Source organism: Molothrus aeneus, unplaced genomic scaffold (genome assembly GCF_037042795.1).
Source record: "Molothrus aeneus isolate 106 unplaced genomic scaffold, BPBGC_Maene_1.0 scaffold_35, whole genome shotgun sequence".
Taxonomy (NCBI): Eukaryota; Metazoa; Chordata; class Aves; order Passeriformes; family Icteridae; genus Molothrus; species Molothrus aeneus.
This window is the reverse complement of record NW_027099016.1, coordinates 266,894-285,215: the sequence shown is the minus strand read 5'-3', so window position 1 is coordinate 285,215 and position 18,322 is coordinate 266,894. Positions and strand designations below refer to the sequence as shown.

The window sequence follows — 18,322 nt, the reverse complement described above, 5'->3', positions numbered from 1 at the left end:
AGGGCCGTTCCCCAGTGTGGGTTGTCTGGTGGTGGATGTGGTCTGGAGCTATGGCTGAAGCTCTTCCCACATTCCCCACATTCATAGGGTCAATCCCCAGTGTGGATTCTCTGGTGCTTAATGAGGTCGGGGCTCCAGCTGAAGCTCTTCCCACATTCCAAGCACTCATAGGGCTTTTCCCCACTGTGAATCATCTGGTGCTGTGTCAGGTGGGAGCTCTGGATGAAACCCTTCCCACATTCCAAGCACTTGTGTGGCTTCTCCCTGCCATGAGGCTTCTCCACCAGCTCTGAGCTCTGGCTGGATCTCCGGCTGCCTTCCTGGCTCAGGGGGGCTCTTTCCTCCCTGCAGCTTCCTGGGCTGGGTTTGCAGCCACTCCTTGTGCGGGATCTCTGGGGCTTTTCCTCCTCCTCCATCCGGCTACAGTTTGGGATTGACAAATCCTAATTTGAGAGGAAAAACAAGGGGTTAGCACCTTGGGATGGGGACTCCTCCTCCGCCGTCTCCTCCCGCTTCCCCTCCTTCCCAATTCCACCTCCTTCTCTTCTTTCTGGTCCTTCTCCCGTTCCTTCCTCTGCCTTCCTCCTCCTCCTCCATCCCTTCCCCTGCTCCCGCCGGGCCTTGCCCCCTCCTTATCTCAACGCCGTCGCTTCCCCCGGGAGGAGGCGGGATGGAGCTGGGGCAGGTCGGGCTGGGGCAGCGCTGGGCTCTGGGGCCCGGCCTGTCATCTGGGGAGTCATCAGCGCCCAGCGCCCTGTTTTAATAAAAAAATGTTCAACGCCTTCTCTGACTGACTGCTTTCCGCAGATTTTTTTTTCGGTAGAATTTTTCTGTGGGGTTTGGGGGTCCTTGGGGCCTGTGGGGCGACTTAGGAGGGTCTTGGCGCCTTTCGGGGTTCGCTGGGTGCCCTGCTGGGGTTCCTATCAAGGCCCCCCACAGCGGGGATACACAGGGGGACACACGGGGGTCCCCATTCCCGATCCATCCCGGTGTCGGTTCTGCCCCCTCCTAATCTCGAGTCCCCGCGGGGTCCCCCGAGTCCCCCCAAAAAACTGGACTGGGTTTAACTGGGAAGTTTTATTGGGAACACTGGGAGCAGCCGGGTGGGGGCAGAGCTCCAGCTGGGCTGAGGGGACACACGAACGCCCCAAAATCAGAGCGGGGACGGAGCGGGGGCTCCCGGCCGGGCCCGAGCCCACGGGGAGGGGCTGCGGCCGCCGCCGGCTCAGGAGCTCTGTGGGCAGAGAAAAGGGGGTGACACCGGGCTGGGGGCCCCGGCGGGAGCGCACACGCTCCGGGGAGGGGGGACACGACCCCCGGGAACCAAACCCCCGTCACCTTCTTGCACAGGTGGAAGCCGACATGAGGACAAAGCGCGGGCGCTGGGCCCAGGGGGAGCACGAGAAGAGATGGAGGAGAAGGAGGCGGGAAGACAAAGGAGCTTGAGAAGGGCCGGGATTAGAGGAAGAGGAGAAGGAGGCGGGATTAGCAACAGGAGGACGAGTGGGAGGAAAGATGGGGGAGGAGCGGGGAGAAGAGGAGGGAGAGAGGAAGAGGAGGAGCAGGAAGAGGAGGAGGAAGAAGAAGAACGTTCGAGGTGTGCTCCCCGTTGAGTGTGCGGCCCTGCAGGCCCCGGGAGCGCCTACTCTCCCTCCCCCTCTTCATCTCGCAGGTGAGCTGGGAGGGGGGGCTTGCCCCAAATATATCGGGGAGTTCCTGGCGGGCTTTTTTGGGGGGTGGATATTTAGAGGAGAATTCCAAAGGTAAACCGCAAATGCCCGTTGGTGGATAATGAGGGCCCACGACCGGTTGGGGGTTTTTGGAAGGAAGGGGGCGCAGGTGGTCGCTGCCGGCAGAGCGCGGGCAGGGGCCTGTGGGATCGCCGGATCATCCCTAAGCGAGACCCTAGAGAGGGGGGACAGCAGGAGCCAGGGGATCCCCATCAGCACGGGAAAGGGGACCCGCGAAACATCAAAGTGTGAAGATCACAGAGGGGGAACTCCTGGGAGGGGTTTTTGGGCTGAATCTTGGTAGTTTGAAGACTTCTATGAACACAAAACACCCAGTGACTTCCTGAGATGTTCTTGGGCAGTAGAAACCCCCATCCCAAGGCACTCTCATCTTGTTTTTTCACCTAAACCAGGATTTTTTATTCCCAAGCTGTGGCCAGATGCAGGAGGAGGAAAAGCCCTGGAGATTCCGCACGAGGAGGAGCTGCAAACCCAGCCTAGGGAGCTGTGAGGAGGAAAGAGTCCCCCTGAGCCAGGAAGGCGGCCGGAGATCCAGCCAGAGCTCAGAGCTGGTGGAGAAGCCTCATGGTGGGGAGAAGCCCCACAAGTGCTTGGAATGTGGGAAGAGCTACAGCTACAACTCCTGTCTGAAGAAACACCAGGTGATCCATACAAGCGAATGGCCCCACAAGTGTGGAGAATGTGGGAAGAGCTTCAAGTGTAGCTCCAGCCTGTTCCAGCACCAGAGGATCCACACTGGGGAAAAGCCCTATGAGTGCTTGGAGTGTGGGAAGAGCTTCAAGTGTAGCTCCAGCCTGTTCCAGCACCAGAGGATCCACACTGGGGAAAAGCCCTATGAGTGCTTGGAGTGTGGGCAGAGGTTCAGCTGGAGCTCCAATCTGACCAAGCACCGGAGGATCCATAGAGGGGAAAAGCCCTATGAGTGCTTGGAGTGTGGGAAAAGCTTCAATGAGAGGTTTGCCCTGATTCACCACCAGAGAATTCACACTGGAGAGCAACCTTATGAATGTTTGGAATGTGGGAAGAGCTTCAGCCACAAGTCCAGCCTGCTCAGCCACCAGAAGGTCCATACTGGGGAACGGCCCTATAAATGCTTGGAATGTGAGAAGAGCTTCAGCGATAGCTTTTGTCTGATTCGCCACCGGATAATTCACACAGGGGAACGGCCCTACACGTGCAGAAAATGTCTGAAGAGCTTCAGTGACTACTCCAACCTCATCAACCACCAGCGCCTGCACTCTGAGGAACGGCCCTACCAGTGTGAGGACTGTGGGAAGAGGTTCAAGCTCATGTCCTACCTCAGCCGCCACCAGAGGATCCACACCGGGCAGAGGCCCCATGAGTGTCCTGAGTGTGGGAAGAGATTTCGGCTCCGGGCCCATCTCCTCCATCATCAGCCAATACACACTGAGGAGAGGCCCTTCTGCTGCCCCGACTGTGGGAAGAGTTTCAAACGCAGCTCCTCCCTCACCATCCACCAGCGCATCCACACTGGGGAGAAGCCCCACAAGTGTGGGGAGTGTGGGAAGAGCTTCACCAAGAGCTCTTACTTGACCAAACACCAACAGAGGCACCACTAAGGGAAGCCCTGCGAGTGCCCCACGTGCAGGAAGAGCTTCGTGCGCTGCTCCAGCTCCATCCCCCAAGGGAGGATCCGCGTTGGATGATCCCCGGTGATCCCTGTTGGGCAGAGCCCTGGTGATCTGTGGTCCAGGCTGGGGGTGCTCCACATTTTCCTGTCTCCTCATGGGCATCTGGATGAATGTAGGGGCAGAAACATCCGTTGGGATGCAGACTGAGAGTGGGAATTGCAGACTGATGGCCCCTGCAGATCCATGGGGATGCAGAGATCCCCCTGCAGCCCTTGGAGCAGCCCCCTGGAGCACCAGGATGTCTGAGAGGAGGCTGTGACCCCGTGGCCAGAGGGGCCCCGCTGGAGCAGCCTGTCCTGGCAGGACTGACCCCGGGGCACAGTGACCCACGCTGTAGCAGTTTGAGGGGGGTTGTGCCCCATGGGATGGACTCAGGTTGGAGAAGTTCCTGTGGAACTTTCCTATGGGAGGCACTCCAGTAGTGAGCAGGGAAATGATTCCTGTCCCTGAGCAGAGGGAGAAGCCACGGGGCATGAACTGAGCAAGGCGCCATTCCCTGTCTCCCTGGACTGTTGAAGTAGGAGGTAGAGCTGGAAGGAGGGAATGGTGGGGGAAGGTGTTTTGAAGGGGTTTTCATCTACTTCTACTAGTCTACTACTTCTATTAGTCCCCAGTTTGTAACCAATAAATTCAACTCATATCTCCAGTTTTGAGCCTGTTCTGCCCATGATGATGTTTGATGCGGGATCTCTCCCGGTCCTTATCTCAACTCCTGAACCCTTGGTTACATTTTGTCTCCTCTGTCCGGCTGTGGAGGGCAGTGAGAGAGCGGCTTTGGTGGGTGCCCAGCATCCGGCCAGCGTCACCGCACTCCAGTGGGACATGTCCTCGTGTGGCCCTGTGCTATGGTGACGCAGGTGCTGTTCCTTTTGCCTTCCTTATGATTTTATCTTTTGCATTAGATGCTTGTGAAGTGCCCCCGGTGTCCCTCGTGTTCCCCTGGCGCCGGCAGCCCCGTCCCTTCCCCTGCTCCCCGTGCCACGTTCCATCCCGGCTGGAGGAGCCTTGGAGCTGCCGTGGGGGCCATGGGGCTGCCCCGGGCGTGGATGACAGAGCCCATTTTGGGGGGACTATCCATGGCCCATCAGTGTCACCACTTCTTCCTCTCCCCCAGGAACTCCTGAATGAAACCCTGCAGAAGCCCTGCGCTACCTCTGGATCGGGCTCTCAGTGCCCGCGGCCGGACGGGCCGGGCGTGGCTGAACGGCTCCCGCCTGGACCGGCCCCAGCGAGCACCGGAGGCAGCGCTGGGGCCAATGGGGGCACCCTCCTGTCCCCCGAGGGACGCCCAGGGGTGACCCGGGCTCCCTCCTGCACCTGCAGGTTTCAGGTGGATCCCAGGGAGCAACCTGGCGATTGTGGGGCGGTTAGTGACAACAGAATCATTCCTCAGGACTGCGGCTCGGCTTCGCACTGGATCTGTCAGAGGGAAGCCATCAAATTCTGACCTGGGGGCCGGGAGAGATGCTCAGGTGGAGGATGCGGGAGCCAGCGGGGGCGGATGTGGAAGCACTGTCGCTGCACAACAACCGCCTGCACAAATGGGCGGCGACGTTTCCTGGCTCTGCTCTCTGCTGCGCTCAAACCACGTCATGAACAGAGAGCAAAACTCTCCCAAGTGGGATTTCCTGGGCTGCAAAGCTCAGCAGGGCTCGTGCCTTTTATAAACATTTCTGGTTTTATACAAACCAGTCCTTCTAAGTCCTTTCACTGGAATCCGCCCCAAGGCATCAAGCACAAGACCCTGAGTCAGCACCTCAGGGCGGGGCTGTGACAGGAAATTGGCATCAAAGGGCCCCGCCCGCCGCTGTTCCACGGCGATCGGACACCGCAGGCGGCCCCAGCCCCTTCTTCTTCCTCTTCTTCCTCTTCTTCCTCCGGACGGGATTGAGCCCCTGCCACCGCTCCTTGTGCCGCTCCTGCCCCGCACGAACCTCAGGGCCGAGCCCAGGAGGGACCGCACGGGCTGGGGGGACCCCGCTGGACAGAGCAGGGACCGGCCCCATGTGGAGCTGAGCTTTCATCTTGAAACGAGGAAATCCAACGTGGATGCTGAGACTTTCGTAATCTCAAGGTGTTACTTGATACTCGGCACTTTAGTTTTGGCAATATCAGGCCCTTCAGCAGCAATGTCTCTCCCAGTCACTGGTTTCTGGCTCAGAACCAGCTTGAAACGTGGACAAAAAACCCAAAGTCCCAGCAGAAAAAGCTCTGCCGTTACTTTTTATTTTTCGGAGTTTATTTTATTTTATTTTATTTTATTTTATTTTATTTTAGATACGTTTAACTTCTTTGCTTTTTCTTTTTTTTTTTTTTTATAATCCCGTGTTTATTGTCTATTTACCCTCTCACCCGTGGCCGCTCCGGTGCCACCAGGGCCTGGCTCCAAGGGAAACCACAAAACCCTCTGGAAATAAAGCCGGTCTGCGGGAAAACCCTGCAGGGGGGATTGAATCCCAGGGGAAGTACTGGCTGAGAGTTGGAGATTCCAAATGCTCCAAGGGGCCGGAGGGAACTGCGCTGGGGCCTCGGGGTCTCCCTGGGGACACCTCCAAGACTCCTGAGCAGAGCGACCCCTCCCAGTCCCCAAAATCTGCAGATTTGGGTCAGTTGAGGAAAAGAGCTGGAAAAGGGACTGGAAAGGGAGGGGAGCCTGAGGGGATCCCTTAGTCTTCACCCGGAAAGGAAGGGCTTTTTGCAGGAAAGCCACAGGAAAATCCCCCAGAAACCAAGAAAATAATAATGAATTTTTTAACTCTTTCCACTCTTTCCAGAAGGTCCCAGCCGGGTCCTGCTGGGAGGAGCCGGGGGTGGGGAGGGGGCTCAGAGCCTAATTAGGCAGAAAAGTTTAACTGGGGTGAGGAAACTTTTATTGTGGGGAGAAAATGTAAATGGAGGGGATTTGAATGGGAGGGGATGATTTGAATTGGGGAGAGAAAATGAAGTCAGGGGAGGAGCCCCCCAGCCCTCAGCTGTGTCCCGAAGGTGCTGCCAGAAGTTCCCCCTGCTCTGACCCCCCAGGCTGGGGGCGTGGAGCTGCCACTGCTCCCCAGGAATGTCACGGGATAGAAACTCCATTCAAGCTTTTATGTTTCCAGTCACTCCTAGTAAGATCCCAGTTGTCCCAAACATGGTCCCAGTTTCTCCCAGTTTGGCCCTGTATAGTTCCTTCCAATCTCAGTCCCTCCCAGTAGGAGTCCAGTATGGCCCCAGTCACTTCCAGTATGAGCCCAGTCAGTCCCAGTCACTCCTAGAATGTCATTTGCCCACATCATGGCCCCAGTTCCTCCTAGCATGATCCCAGTGTGAGTCCAGTCAGCCCCAGTATGATCCCAGTCACACCCAGATAATCACAGATACATTATTTCAGTCACTCCAAGTATGACACTGTCAGTCCCGCTATTACAACATGGACCAGTTGCTCCCAGTGTGATCCCAGTTGCCTCCTGCATTATTCCAATTGTGCTTTTTCACCACTACTATGGTTCCAGACACTCTCAGTACTACACCAGTCACTCCAAGTATGACCCTGTCAGTCCCAGTATGACTCCAGCATGGGCCAGCTGCTCCCAATAGGATCCCAGCTGCCTCCTGCATTACTCCAATTGTGCCTTTTCACCACTACTATGGCTCCAGTCAGTCCCAGTATGATCCCAATCATGCCCACTATATCCCAGAAACACCCAGTTGCCCTCAGCATGTTTGCAGTAGCCCTCAATGTGGTCCCAGTATATCCCAGTATGATCCCTGGTGCCCAAAATCTGGTCCCGCTGGTATACCCTGGTGTCCTGGCCCAGGTATATCCTGGTGTCCCAGTCTGCCCCAGTCCATCCCAGCCTGTCACATTCCGTCCCGGACCCTTCGGGGCAGCCGCCGCCGTTTCGGGATCCTGCCCACGAGCAGTCACTGAAAGCTCCCCCAAGATGCTGACGGGGATCGGGGTCTCCGTGTTGGGCTTCGTCTTCCTGGCGCTGGGGCTCAGCTTCCACTTGTGCAAGCAGGTGAGGGGGGGTTCTGGGGGTCGTGTCCCCCATCCCCCAAAGTGTGTGTGCTCCCCCCAGCCCGGTGTCACCCCCTTTTCTCTGCCCACAGAGCTCCTGAGCCGGCGGAGGCCGCAGCCCCTCCCCGTAGGCTCGGGCCCGGCCGGGACCCCCCGCTCCGTCCCCGCTCCGCTGACTTTGGGGGGGTCCCGTGTCCCCCCAGCCCCGCTGAGGCGGCGTTACGAACGAGGAGGAGCGGGAGGAGCAGTGGAGAAAGAGACGGGAGAGCAGCGGGAGGAAGAAGAGGGAGAGAAGAAGAGGAGGAGCAGAAAACGGAAAAGGAAGAGCCGGGAATTCTCGGTCCCAGAGCCCGCTGCGTCCGCAGCAGCTTCGGCCCCTGGAGCATGTCCCCACTCCCCCCGTATGCTGCGGGCGAGTTGGGAGGGGAAGCTCGCCCCAGATATAGCGGGGGGTTCTTGGCGGGTTTTCTGGGGGTTGTGGCTATTTGGACCTTGGAGGAGCCCCAGGCTAAACCGCAAATGCCCCTTGGTGGATAATGGGGGTCCACAGCGGCTTGGGGTTTTTTCCTGGGGGATGGGGAGGGGCGCAGGTGGTCGCTGCAGGCAGAGCGAGGGCAGGGGCCTGTGGGATCGCCGGATCATCCCTAAGCGAGACCCTGGAGAGGGAGGACAGCAAGAGTCACAGGACCCCCATCAGCACAGGAAGGGGGACCCATGAAACATCAAAGTGTGAAGATCACAGAGGGGGAACTCCTGGGAGGATTTTTTGGGCTGAATCTTGGTAGTTTAAAGAGTTTTAGGGACACAACATGCCCAGTGACTTCCTGAGATGGACTTGGGCAGTAGAAACTCCCATGCCAAGGCACTCAGCCCTTGTTTTTCCTCTCAAACCAGGATTTGTCATTCCCAAGCTGTGGCCGGCTGGAAGAGGAGGAAAAGCCCTGGAGATTCCACATGAGGAGGGGCTGCAAACCCAGCCCAGGGAGCTGTGAGGAGGAAAGAGCCTCCCTGAGCCAGGAAGGCGGCCGGAGATCCAGCCAGAGCTCACAGCTGGTGGAGAAGCCTCATGGTGGGGAGAAGCCTTACAGGTGCTTGGAATGTGGGAAGGGTTTCATCCAGAGCTCCAACCTGATCCGGCACCAGGTGATCCACACTGAAGAACGACCCTACACCTGCTTGGATTGTGGGAAGAGCTTCAGACAGAGCTCCCACCTGACTCGGCACCAGGTGATCCACAGTAGGGAAAAGCCCTATGAGTGCATGGAACGTGGGAAGAGCTTCAGGTGGAGCTCGGACCTCAACAAGCACCACAAGATCCACACTGGGGAACGGCCCTATGATTGTAGGGAATGTGGGAAAAGCTTCAGCCTGAGCTCCAGACTCATCCAGCACCAAACAACCCACACTGGGGAAAGGCCCTACCAGTGCTTGAAATGTGGGAAGCATTTTAATCGCAACTTCCACCTCATCAGGCACCTGTGCTGCCACACCGGGGAATGGCCCTACAAGGGCTTGGAGTGTGGGAAGAGCTTTAGACGGAGCTCCAGCCTAAATGTCCACTGGCGCATCCACACTGGGGAGAAGCCCTACGAGTGTCCCGAGTGTGGGAAGAGGTTTCGGACCACCAAGAAACTCCTGCAACATCAGCCAACACATACAGGGGAGAGGCCTTTCCACTGCCCCGACTGCGGGAAGGGCTTCAGCCGCAGCTCCCACCTGGTCAGCCATCGTGGCATCCACACCGGGGAGAAGCCCTACAAGTGTGGGGAGTGTGGGAAGAGCTTAAGCATGAGCTCCGACCTGATCCAGCACCAGAACATTCACACTGGGAAACGGCCCGGTAAGTGTGAGGAATGTGGGAAGAGCTTCAACCGGAACTCCAACCTCAACAAACACCTCAAGACCCACACTGGGGAACGGCCCTACAAATGTGAGGAATGTGGGAAGAGCTTCAGACAGAGCTCTCACATTATCAACCACCAAAAGATCCACACCGGAAAACGTGAATGGCCGTATGAATGCTTGGAATGTGGGAAGAGCTTCAGCTGGAGCCCCGACCTCATTAAGCACCAGAGAATCCACACTGGGGATTGACCCTATGAATGTGGGGAATGTGGGAAGAGCTTCAGCCATAGCTCCAGACCACATCCACCACCAGACAACCCACACTGGGGAACGGCCCTACAGGTGCTTGGAATGTGGGAAGGGCTTTAACCGCAACTTCCACCTCATGAGGCACCAGCACATCCACGCCAGGGAGAGGCCCTGAGTGTGGGAAGAGCTTCGTGCACTGCACCAGCTCCATTCCCCATGGAAGGAGCAGCATTGGATGATGCCCAGTGACCCCCGTTGGGCAGAGCTCTGGTTATTCATGGTCCTCAAGATCCTGTTGTGTGGAGGGAAGGTGTTGGAGAAATTTCTTTCCCCTCTCCTTGTCCTGGTGTGATTTGGTTGGTAATAAATTCCCTCCCTGTGCCCAGGCTGGGTCTCTGATGCCCATTTTGGTATTTAGTAAGGGATCTCTCCCCGTCTTAAACAGGAATTCTTGGTTAAATATTCTCTGCCTTGTGCAGCTGTGGGAGGCAGGGACAGAGTGGCTTTGGTGGGTGGCTGACATCAGGCAGCATCACCCAGGCCATGGGCACCCCTGAGATCCCAGTGTGGTGGTGCATTGCCCCCTCCTCCTTTCCAGGCTGCAGTGTGATCTGAGAAATGCTTGTTAGGTCTTGTCCTTGGAAACAGCACCTGGGTTTTGCTCTTTCCAAGCTTATCAGAAATATTGTCCGCTCCCAGGAACTGCTAAAAGGCTCCTGTTTTCCTTATGGCCAGCCTTGGAAAATATTCCTCTTGCCTGAATGGCACAACATTCCTTTCTCACACTTTTAGAGGAAGTGCCAAGCCAAACTGTGGCTGGAATGAAACATCCTTGTGACTGAAGCCCACTCTCTTGTGGCCCTATCAATAGAGGTCCAAAAGGAGACCCTTTGAGCTCTCCTGGGCCACTGTGGGCTGTGACCCTCAGTCTCCCTCTGAGGGGGCCTCTCAGAGCCAGCAAACCCTTGGGTTTGCTCTCCCTGCAGGATCACTGAAACGTGTCCTGGGCTGACACCCTCACTCCTCAAGGCCCCAACCTTCACACAGCGGGAGATGCAAAAGCATCTGAAGGGAGGATTTCTGTGACCTCCGAGGGGAATTTTTCACAGATACCTTGCTTGCACTGACTGTTTCTGTTTGTGTGTGTGCTCCTGCACATATGCCATAGGAAATCTGGGAGAAATAATGCTTTCTTAGATGTGTAAGTACCTTGGATATCTAAGTTAGGCCTGTAAGCAAGGTTCAGTTATAGTTATGAACTTACTTAAATGCTGCTAAGTATTGTTCTTTTGCTCAGTTGTTAAATGTAAGTTATAAGTTAAGTGTTGTTTTTCTGTTATGTTTCTAAATAGAATGTGGAAGTTATAGCTGTAAGTTAGGTTAAATGCTGAGTGTTATTGCTCTGTTGAATTGCTAGCTGTAAGGTATAAGTTAGGTTATAAATTAAGGTAGAATTTGAAGTGCTGCTCAGTGTTGTTAACTTTTAGGCCTTGTTCCTTTTAATCCCTGCCCAAACTGTCTTTTGTCCCATGCACCTAAACACAACACACATCCACTCATACTCTCTTAGAGAGTTCTCAGTGCATTTCTGTTTTGATTGACTGGATTTTGTTTGGTTTTGTTGTTACTTGTTTTCCCTTGTGCCTTAGCTGTCCTGTAGGCAGTAGAGTGAATCTTGCCAATAAATTTATTGTGCTTTGTTGCTAAACATGAAATCTGACTTTTGCTCATGCCCTTGCCACTGATTTTTAAGCAATCTCAAACACTCTAGTTGGGGAAGATGAAACAGGAAAGCCTTATAAATATGATTGTCTGGCAAAAGATTTTGAGAATATAGAAACTGTAAGCAAGATTGAAATGAAAGCAAGCTTTGAGATCCCTTAGTTACTGAATAACGGGAAAACAATGGTGTGGCCAGCTGAAGGTAATCCCCTTTTGATAAAACAATACCCTCTGCTTGCAGACAGGTCCAAGGGTCGGAGCAGACCCTGCCAGCTTGGCAGAAGGGGTCCAAAGAGGAGTTTTTAGGGTTTAAAAGGAAACACATTATGGTAATGTAATGATTCTTATCGGCTGTATGTAAATGCTCTAGGATTTGTATATTGTACTAGATTGGTTAGTGAGAATCAGAATATTCAACACAGAAGAAGATTTATTGTATTGTAACAGGAACCTCACTCTCTTACCCCTTTTACTCTTTTGCCTCTCTTACTCTCTTACCGTCTCATCCTCTCTACCCCTCTCTTCTCTCAGGCCTGCTCTGATCTGTGGCTGGCAGCTCCAAGCAGGGCCCTGCCCCCAGGCCCTTTGCAATAAACCACAAGTTCCACAACCTGGCTGCAGAGATCTCTCGTCTCCATCCGTCCTGACCATCCTACCCCCCAACGCTCCTACAACTCTGATTCATGACTGCCCCACCATGTCTCACATCACCGAGGGCCCTGACACGGGCCCGTGTCACAAAGGGCCACACCCGGCACCCAGCAGCAGAGGGACAGACTGGAAGGGGCACGGAGCAGCCCCGGCCCTGTGGCCTTGCAGCCCCTGCGGTGCCCAGAGTCCTGGCAGGCTTTGGCCACGGTGCCAGCGACAGCCGCAGCCCCGCCCTGCAGAGCCCCGGGGCTGCAGCCCGGGCTGTTGGGGGAGCAGGAATTGGCCGGCCGGACGTGCCGGGGCCGTGCGGGCAGTGGCTCCGTGTCCCGCGGGAGGCCGGGGCCGAGGGGGGTCCCTCAGGGCTCTGCCGGGGCACCGGCGCTCGGCCCTGCCTCGCTCAGGGACACCCGGGGGCACCGAGCGCAGCCTGGGCGCCTTGGCAGGGCACGGGGAGCTGAGCGGGGCAGGGGCAGCACGGAAACACCGAGTGCCTGCCCGGGGCACAGCCGGGGAGAGCCGGGCTGGAGAGCCGAGAGAGGCTGCTCAGAGCTGGCCCGGGGACTCGGGCACCTGGGAGACAGAGCCCGGCTCTGAGCTGACTCTGAGCCTGAGAACACCTGAGAAATGACAGCACGTTTTTCTAGACACACTTCATTATTCTGTATTTTCTCAATGTGAGTTTTTATGAGGGAACATTTTTTACATCCATTTTACAATATTTTCTCCCTTTAAAATGAGATTAATCACTTTTTGTTATATATCCGGAGGGATGGGCTGGGAAAGGTTGTGGGTAATGGAGTTTTTTATTCAATGTATTTTCAAAACTGAGATGTCACAAGTCCAGACTTTGACTCCAACAGCAGTGTCTGGTTCCAGACTGCTCTGCTTTTCACGGTGAGATCCCAGTTCTTTCAAATCCAGCAGTCAAAGCCCTTGAAACACGGAAAAGCTGGGAGTCAGGTTAAAGCCCTTGGAGGGTTTGCTCTGTCCGTACATTCCCCATCTCCCCTGGTGTCCGTTCAGCCTCTCCACTCCTGTCCTGGTGCACATTGCTGTATCCAGAGTTCAGTACGTGCTTTTATAGATAGATAGATAGCTAGAGAACTGTAATTATTGTATATGCAATTGTCTCGGAGTGAGTTGCTGTGATGGCACATTCCATGCTTTGTGCCCAAAGAATGGTTATTGTGTCTTTAACCCCCGGGAGCCGGGACGGGCCGTGTGTGGGGCCGGGGCGGGAGCGGCTCCTTGTTCGCTGCGCGGGCGTTTTGAAGCCTCGCTGCTCGGGTTTTCCGCGGCTCTCTCTGTGCCCCGTGGTTTTCTGTGTGGCTGAAAAGCTTTTTTGGGCCAGGCAAAGAAAGGATTTTCCCTTTCCTTGGTTGGGAGAGGCTGCAGCGCGAGCCTCGGAGTGCCTGGAGGAACTGAGCAGCGGCTGTGCCGCAGCCCGGGGGCTCCGCGCGGGCAGGAGCGGAGCGGCGCCGCTGCCGCCCAAAGCCGCTGCGAGCCGGGCCGAGCCGGGAGAGAAAACAGCCCGAGGCTGCAGCGCCGCTGCTTCAGCTGCCGGGACCGTGCCCGCGGAGCCCGGCTGGGGAGGAGCCCAACGCCGGGCGAGCCCCGGGCTTTCATCTCCTTCGGGACGGCCCCTGGTCGGCTTTTCCCCTGCGGGAGAAGCCGGTGCCGCCTGTACCCCGTGTCGCGAGCGGTGATTTCTCTGGCATTTTGGGTCTTTCATCCCAGAGTGTGTGGGGGGACTAAGGGCTGACAATTTAATATCTAGCAGTTGTTTACTTTTAAAAATTAATATTCTTGCCTTGTGGGCATTCTGTTTGTTAATAAACTGTCGGAGTTGTTGTGGTTTTTTTTTTTTTTTTTTTTGTTTGGTTGTTTTTTTTTTGTTTTTTTAAATTTCACTTATTAGCATTCATATCCTGTTGGTGGAAAGGGATAATTGGAACCCTGTAGAGGGGACAACACTCACTCCAGAGTGTCCTCTTTTAAATCATCTCTCAAGCTGAGACACCCTACAAGTGCTTGCAATGTGGAATGAGCTACAGCCAGAGCTCCCACCTGATCTGGCATCAGGAGATCCAAACCAAGGAACATCCCTGCTGGGCCTTGGAATGTGGGAAGAGCTTCAGCAAGAACTCCCACCGCATTAAGGACCACAAGATCCACACTGGGGAGAGGCCCTACAGGCTTGGGGAGTGCGGGAAGGGCTTCTCACAGAGCTCTCACTTGACCCAACACCAACGGAGGCGCCACTAAGGGAAGCCCTGTGAGTGCCTCGAGTGCAGGAAGAGCTTTGTGCGCTGCTCCAGCTCCATCCCCCATGGGAGGATCCGTGTCGGATGATCCCCAGTGACCCCATTTGGGCAGAGCCCTGGTGTTCTGTGATCCTGGGGATCTGTGTTCAGTGGGAAGAAGGTGTTGGAGAGATATCTTTCCCTTCTCCTTGTGCTGCTGTGATATGGTTGGTAATAAACTCACTCTCTGTGCCCAGGCCGGGTCTCTTGTGCCCATGCTGGTGCTCAGGGCAGGATCTCTCCCATTCCTTCTCAGCTTCTGGGCCTTTCCTTGTATTTCCTCTCCCTGTGCAGCTGCAGAGGGCAGGGATGGAGCAGTTTTGGTGGCTCCCGGCATTCTGGCAGGACCAGCCCAGCTCCGGGGTTCCGAGGGGCTTGTGGGGCTTCCCCCGCAGGAGGAGGGCGTCCCCCCTTCTGCAGCCCCAGCCCTCAGGCAGCACTCAGCCAAGCAGAGAATGCCCTCAGCTGGGGCCTCATTTATGGGCACACCTGAGTCCCTGGACATCTCCATCCCCATTCTGGGGCGCATCCGAGTTCTTGGATATCTGGGACTCCATTTTTTGGAATGTATTGCGTTTGTATGAACTGGTTGTGGTAGTGGGGCGGGCTCTGAGAGAAGCTGCTGGAAGTGTCCTCAGTGTCCAGCAGAGCAATTCCCTGGTGGTTCTAAAGACGGAGGTGCTGGATGCAGAGTTCTCCCCACAGTCCCTGGACCAGCCCCCTGGTGCAGGGGGGTGCCTGAGAGGTGGCTGTGACCCCGTGGGAACCCCGTGGCCGGAGGGGCTCCCGCTGGAGCTGCCTGTCCTGGCAGGACTGACCCTGTGGCACAGTGGCCCCGGGGCTGCAGTCGGGTGAGGGGGGTGCTGCCCATGGGATGGACTCACATCAGAGCCGGGCACTGATGGGGTTTGGGTTTCTCAGGGGGTGACAGCCAAGGGTGACTGAGATGACAAAGGGCTGGCTGCTGGCTCTGGCACAGCCCTGAAATCGTTTAGGAAGCGCAGGGGTGCAGGGCTCCGGCAGTCTGGGGTGTCGGGTGCTTCACTCCTGGATTTTCCTGCCCGCAGCTCCTGGGGCATAGAGAGGGGCCCGAGCATGTCCCCTCATAACCTCCCTGGGAATCACCCCAGAGCCCTCAGCCTTCCTTGTGACCGTCCCCGCGGCCTCCTCTCCGTTCCAGTGGCTCCCGTGGCTCTCCCAGTCCATTCCCAGTCACTCCCAGTGCCCCCCCGCGTGTCCGTCTCAGCCGCGCGTTGTGCTGCCGCCCCTCAGCCAATCAGAGCGCGGATCTCTGATGACTCATCAGTTGCCGGGCACACCCGCAGCCCCCAGTGCCCCGCTCTGGACTCGGCCTCCCAGTGCCGCGCACGCCATTCCCAGTTCCTCCCAGTGCCGCCCCCTCAGTGTCCACAAACTCCCTCCCAGTCACTTTCATCTCTTTCCCAGTTCAATACCAGTCCATTCCCAGAACTTCTAATTTCCCTCCGAGACCTTCACCCATTCTCTCAGTGCTCCACAGTTCTCGAAGTGCACTCCCAGTCCCTCTCAAGGCCATTCCACCCCTCCCCTCTCTCTCCCAGTTTCCCCCAGCTGATCCCAGTGTGTCCCTGCTCTCTCCCAGTGCCCCCCAGCGTGTCCATCTCGCTGGTGCCCCCTTCGAGCTCCCAGCCCGGTCCCGGCTGCCTGCTCTGCTCCGTGATGGATTTCTACCCTGCTGCCATCCAGGTGAGGTGGTTCCAGGGCCAGCAGGAGCTCTGTGTTGGCTACTGATGTGGTCCCCAATGGGGACTGGACCTACCAGCTCCTGGTGCTGCTGGAAACCCCCCTCAGTGTGGGGTCACCTCCAGCTGCCAGGCTGCACGTCAGCCTGGAGCAGCCCCTGAGCCGGCACTGGGGCACGGCCCGGCCCCAAAGTGGGCACTGGGGAGGCTGAGAGGGAACGGGAGGGATTCTGCCCTGAGCACCAGCATGGGCACAACAGACCCAGCCTGGGCACACGGAGGGAATTTATTACCAACCAAATCACAGCAGCACAAGGAGAAGGGAAAGAAATCTCTCTAACACCTTCCCCACACCCAGCAGGGATCATCAGGATCATGGATCACCAGGGCTCTGCCCAAATGGGGTCACTGGGGATCATCAACCGTGGATGCTCCATGGGGGGTGGAGCTGGAACAGCGCACTAAGCTCTTCCCACACTCGGGGCACTCCCAGGGCCTCTCCCCAGTGTGCAGGCGCCAGTTCAGGAGGGTGGAGTTGTGCTTGAAGCCCTTCCCACAGTCAGGGCAGCAGAAGGGCCTCTCCTCTCTGTGAATGCGCTGGTGCAGGAGGAGACGGGATGGCCTCAGAAACCTCTTCCCACACTGGGGACACTCGAAGGGCCTCTCCCCAGCGTGCAGCATCTGGTGCTCCCTCAGGCTGGAGCTCCGCACGAAGCTCTTCCCACATTCCAGGCAGGTGTGAGGCCGTTCCCCAGTATGGATCTTGCTGTGGCTGATGAGGTTGCAGCTCTTGCTGAAGCCCTTCCCACATTCCCCACACTTGTAGGGCTTTTCCCCTGTGTGGATCACCTGGTGCTCCCTCAGATGGGAGCTGTACCTGAAACCCTTCCCACATTCCAAGCACTTGTGGGGCCTCTCTCCAGCCTGAGGCTTCTCCACCAGCTCTGAGCTCTGCCTGGATCTCCGGCCGCCTTCCTGGCTCAGGGGGGCTCCTTCCTCCTCAAACCTCGCTGGGCTGGGTTTGCAGCCCCTCCTCGTGCGGGATCTCTGGGGCTTTTTCTTCTCCATCTGTCCACAGCTTGGGAATGACAAATCCTGGTTTGGGGGGAAAAAACAAGGGGTGAGAGCCTTGGGCTGGGGGTTCCTCCTGCAGAGGACCACCTCTGGAAGTCTCCAGGGATTCTGAGTTCAAAAAAATCTGCAAAGCACCAAGATATAGCTCCCAAAATGACCCTCATAGGAGATCTGCCCCTCTTGTCTCTTCAGTCTGGGGTTTGGTGGTTTCTCTTCCTTGAGCTGATGGGAGTCCCGTGGCTCCTGGAGCTCCCCCTCTCTGGAGTCTTGCATACAGATGACTCAGGGGATTTTGAGGGTCCCAGGGCTCCGTTCTCCCCTGATTCTCTGCTCCAGGATTCCACAGATCCCAGGGGTCCCCACACCCCAGGCCCCTCCCTCCCCCCTTCAGGCTGCTGGGTCTCACCCGAGTCTGGAACCACCCCTCTCACCTTTTCCCACTCCAGAGGTCTTGAGGTTCCACTCCACTGATCTTTTGGGGGGGTCCCAAGACCGATGTCCTCTCCCTACCAGTACCTGGTGATTGCCATGAGGACCCCTAATTATCCCCAAAAGGAGGATCAGCTTTGGGGTCCTGCAAGATCCATATATACCCACAAAAAAACAAACCCTCTCAGGGACCACCAAGATATTTGGGTCTTGATTCTGGAATCTGCCAACTCCAAACACTTCCCTTAGAACAACCTCTCTTCTGGAGGACTCCCTGATACATTTGGGGTGAGCTCCCCCTCCTTAGTCACCAGCAGGATGGAAACTTGTGCTTCTCCTTCTGCTCCTCCTTCTCCTCTCCCCCTCCCCTCCTCCTCTGTGACCAACCCAGATCCCCCTTTCCCACCTCCCTCTGCCCCACACTGAAAAAGCATCACCGGCTGCTGGGTGGGGGGAACCAGCCCAAGGAGCTCCCAGAAGATGGACAGGGAGTTTGGGGAACCCCCCAGTGTGGATCCATCCCCTCCCACAGCCCTGGGGAATTGCTCCAGGGATTGAGTGATGGGGACACAAAGGGACCACCACAGGAACCCCTTTCCTGCTGTTTCCCCTCCCGCTATCCACCACTCCTATCCTTTGTCTATCATCCCCTCTAAATCCCAGCTCCCCTCTGGCTCAGTTTAGGGCTGACCCTCCCCTGTCCCTCAAAGTTCTGGTGTCCTAAATGCCCTTTTATGGCTTCTCCCCCATTTTCCCATCGTGTTGAACAGAATGAAATGAAAGTGTCTTTACAAACATATGGTGTGAATCTCCTTTGAGGTAGATAAGGAAGTGACAGGAGAAACCATCAGTTTCAGAAATTGTTATTAATCAACAGGAAATGCTGCTCAGCCAAGGTCCTGCTAAATTCCTGAACTTTGTGGAG

The 18,322-nt window shown here is 56.4% G+C and overlaps 2 protein-coding genes across 2 annotated transcripts; one reads left to right on the top strand and one right to left on the bottom strand.

Annotated features, from left to right (window-relative positions):
- Window positions 1-1,527: 1,527 nt before the first annotated feature.
- On the top strand, window positions 1,528-11,205 carry LOC136570685 (zinc finger protein 850-like). Its single transcript, XM_066571150.1, is given in 4 exon segments — window positions 1,528-1,672; window positions 2,161-3,261; window positions 8,492-9,551; window positions 9,553-11,205. Coding segments are annotated over 3 exon segments (2,271 nt in total). The 5' UTR covers window positions 1,528-1,672; window positions 2,161-2,170; the 3' UTR covers window positions 9,673-11,205.
- Window positions 11,206-16,279: 5,074 nt separating this feature from the next.
- Window positions 16,280-17,292, bottom strand: LOC136570678 (zinc finger protein 436-like). The gene has a single exon (XM_066571146.1). The coding sequence runs from the start codon at window positions 16,960-16,962 to the stop codon at window positions 16,300-16,302; it is 663 nt and encodes a 220-aa protein (XP_066427243.1). The 5' UTR covers window positions 16,963-17,292; the 3' UTR covers window positions 16,280-16,299.
- Between the last annotated feature and the right edge of the window lie 1,030 nt (window positions 17,293-18,322).

Coding starts and splice junctions, on each gene's coding strand:
- LOC136570678 (XM_066571146.1), bottom strand. CDS start 16,962: ATGGAGAAGAAAAAGCCCCAGAGATCCCGCACGAGGAGGGGCTGCAAA.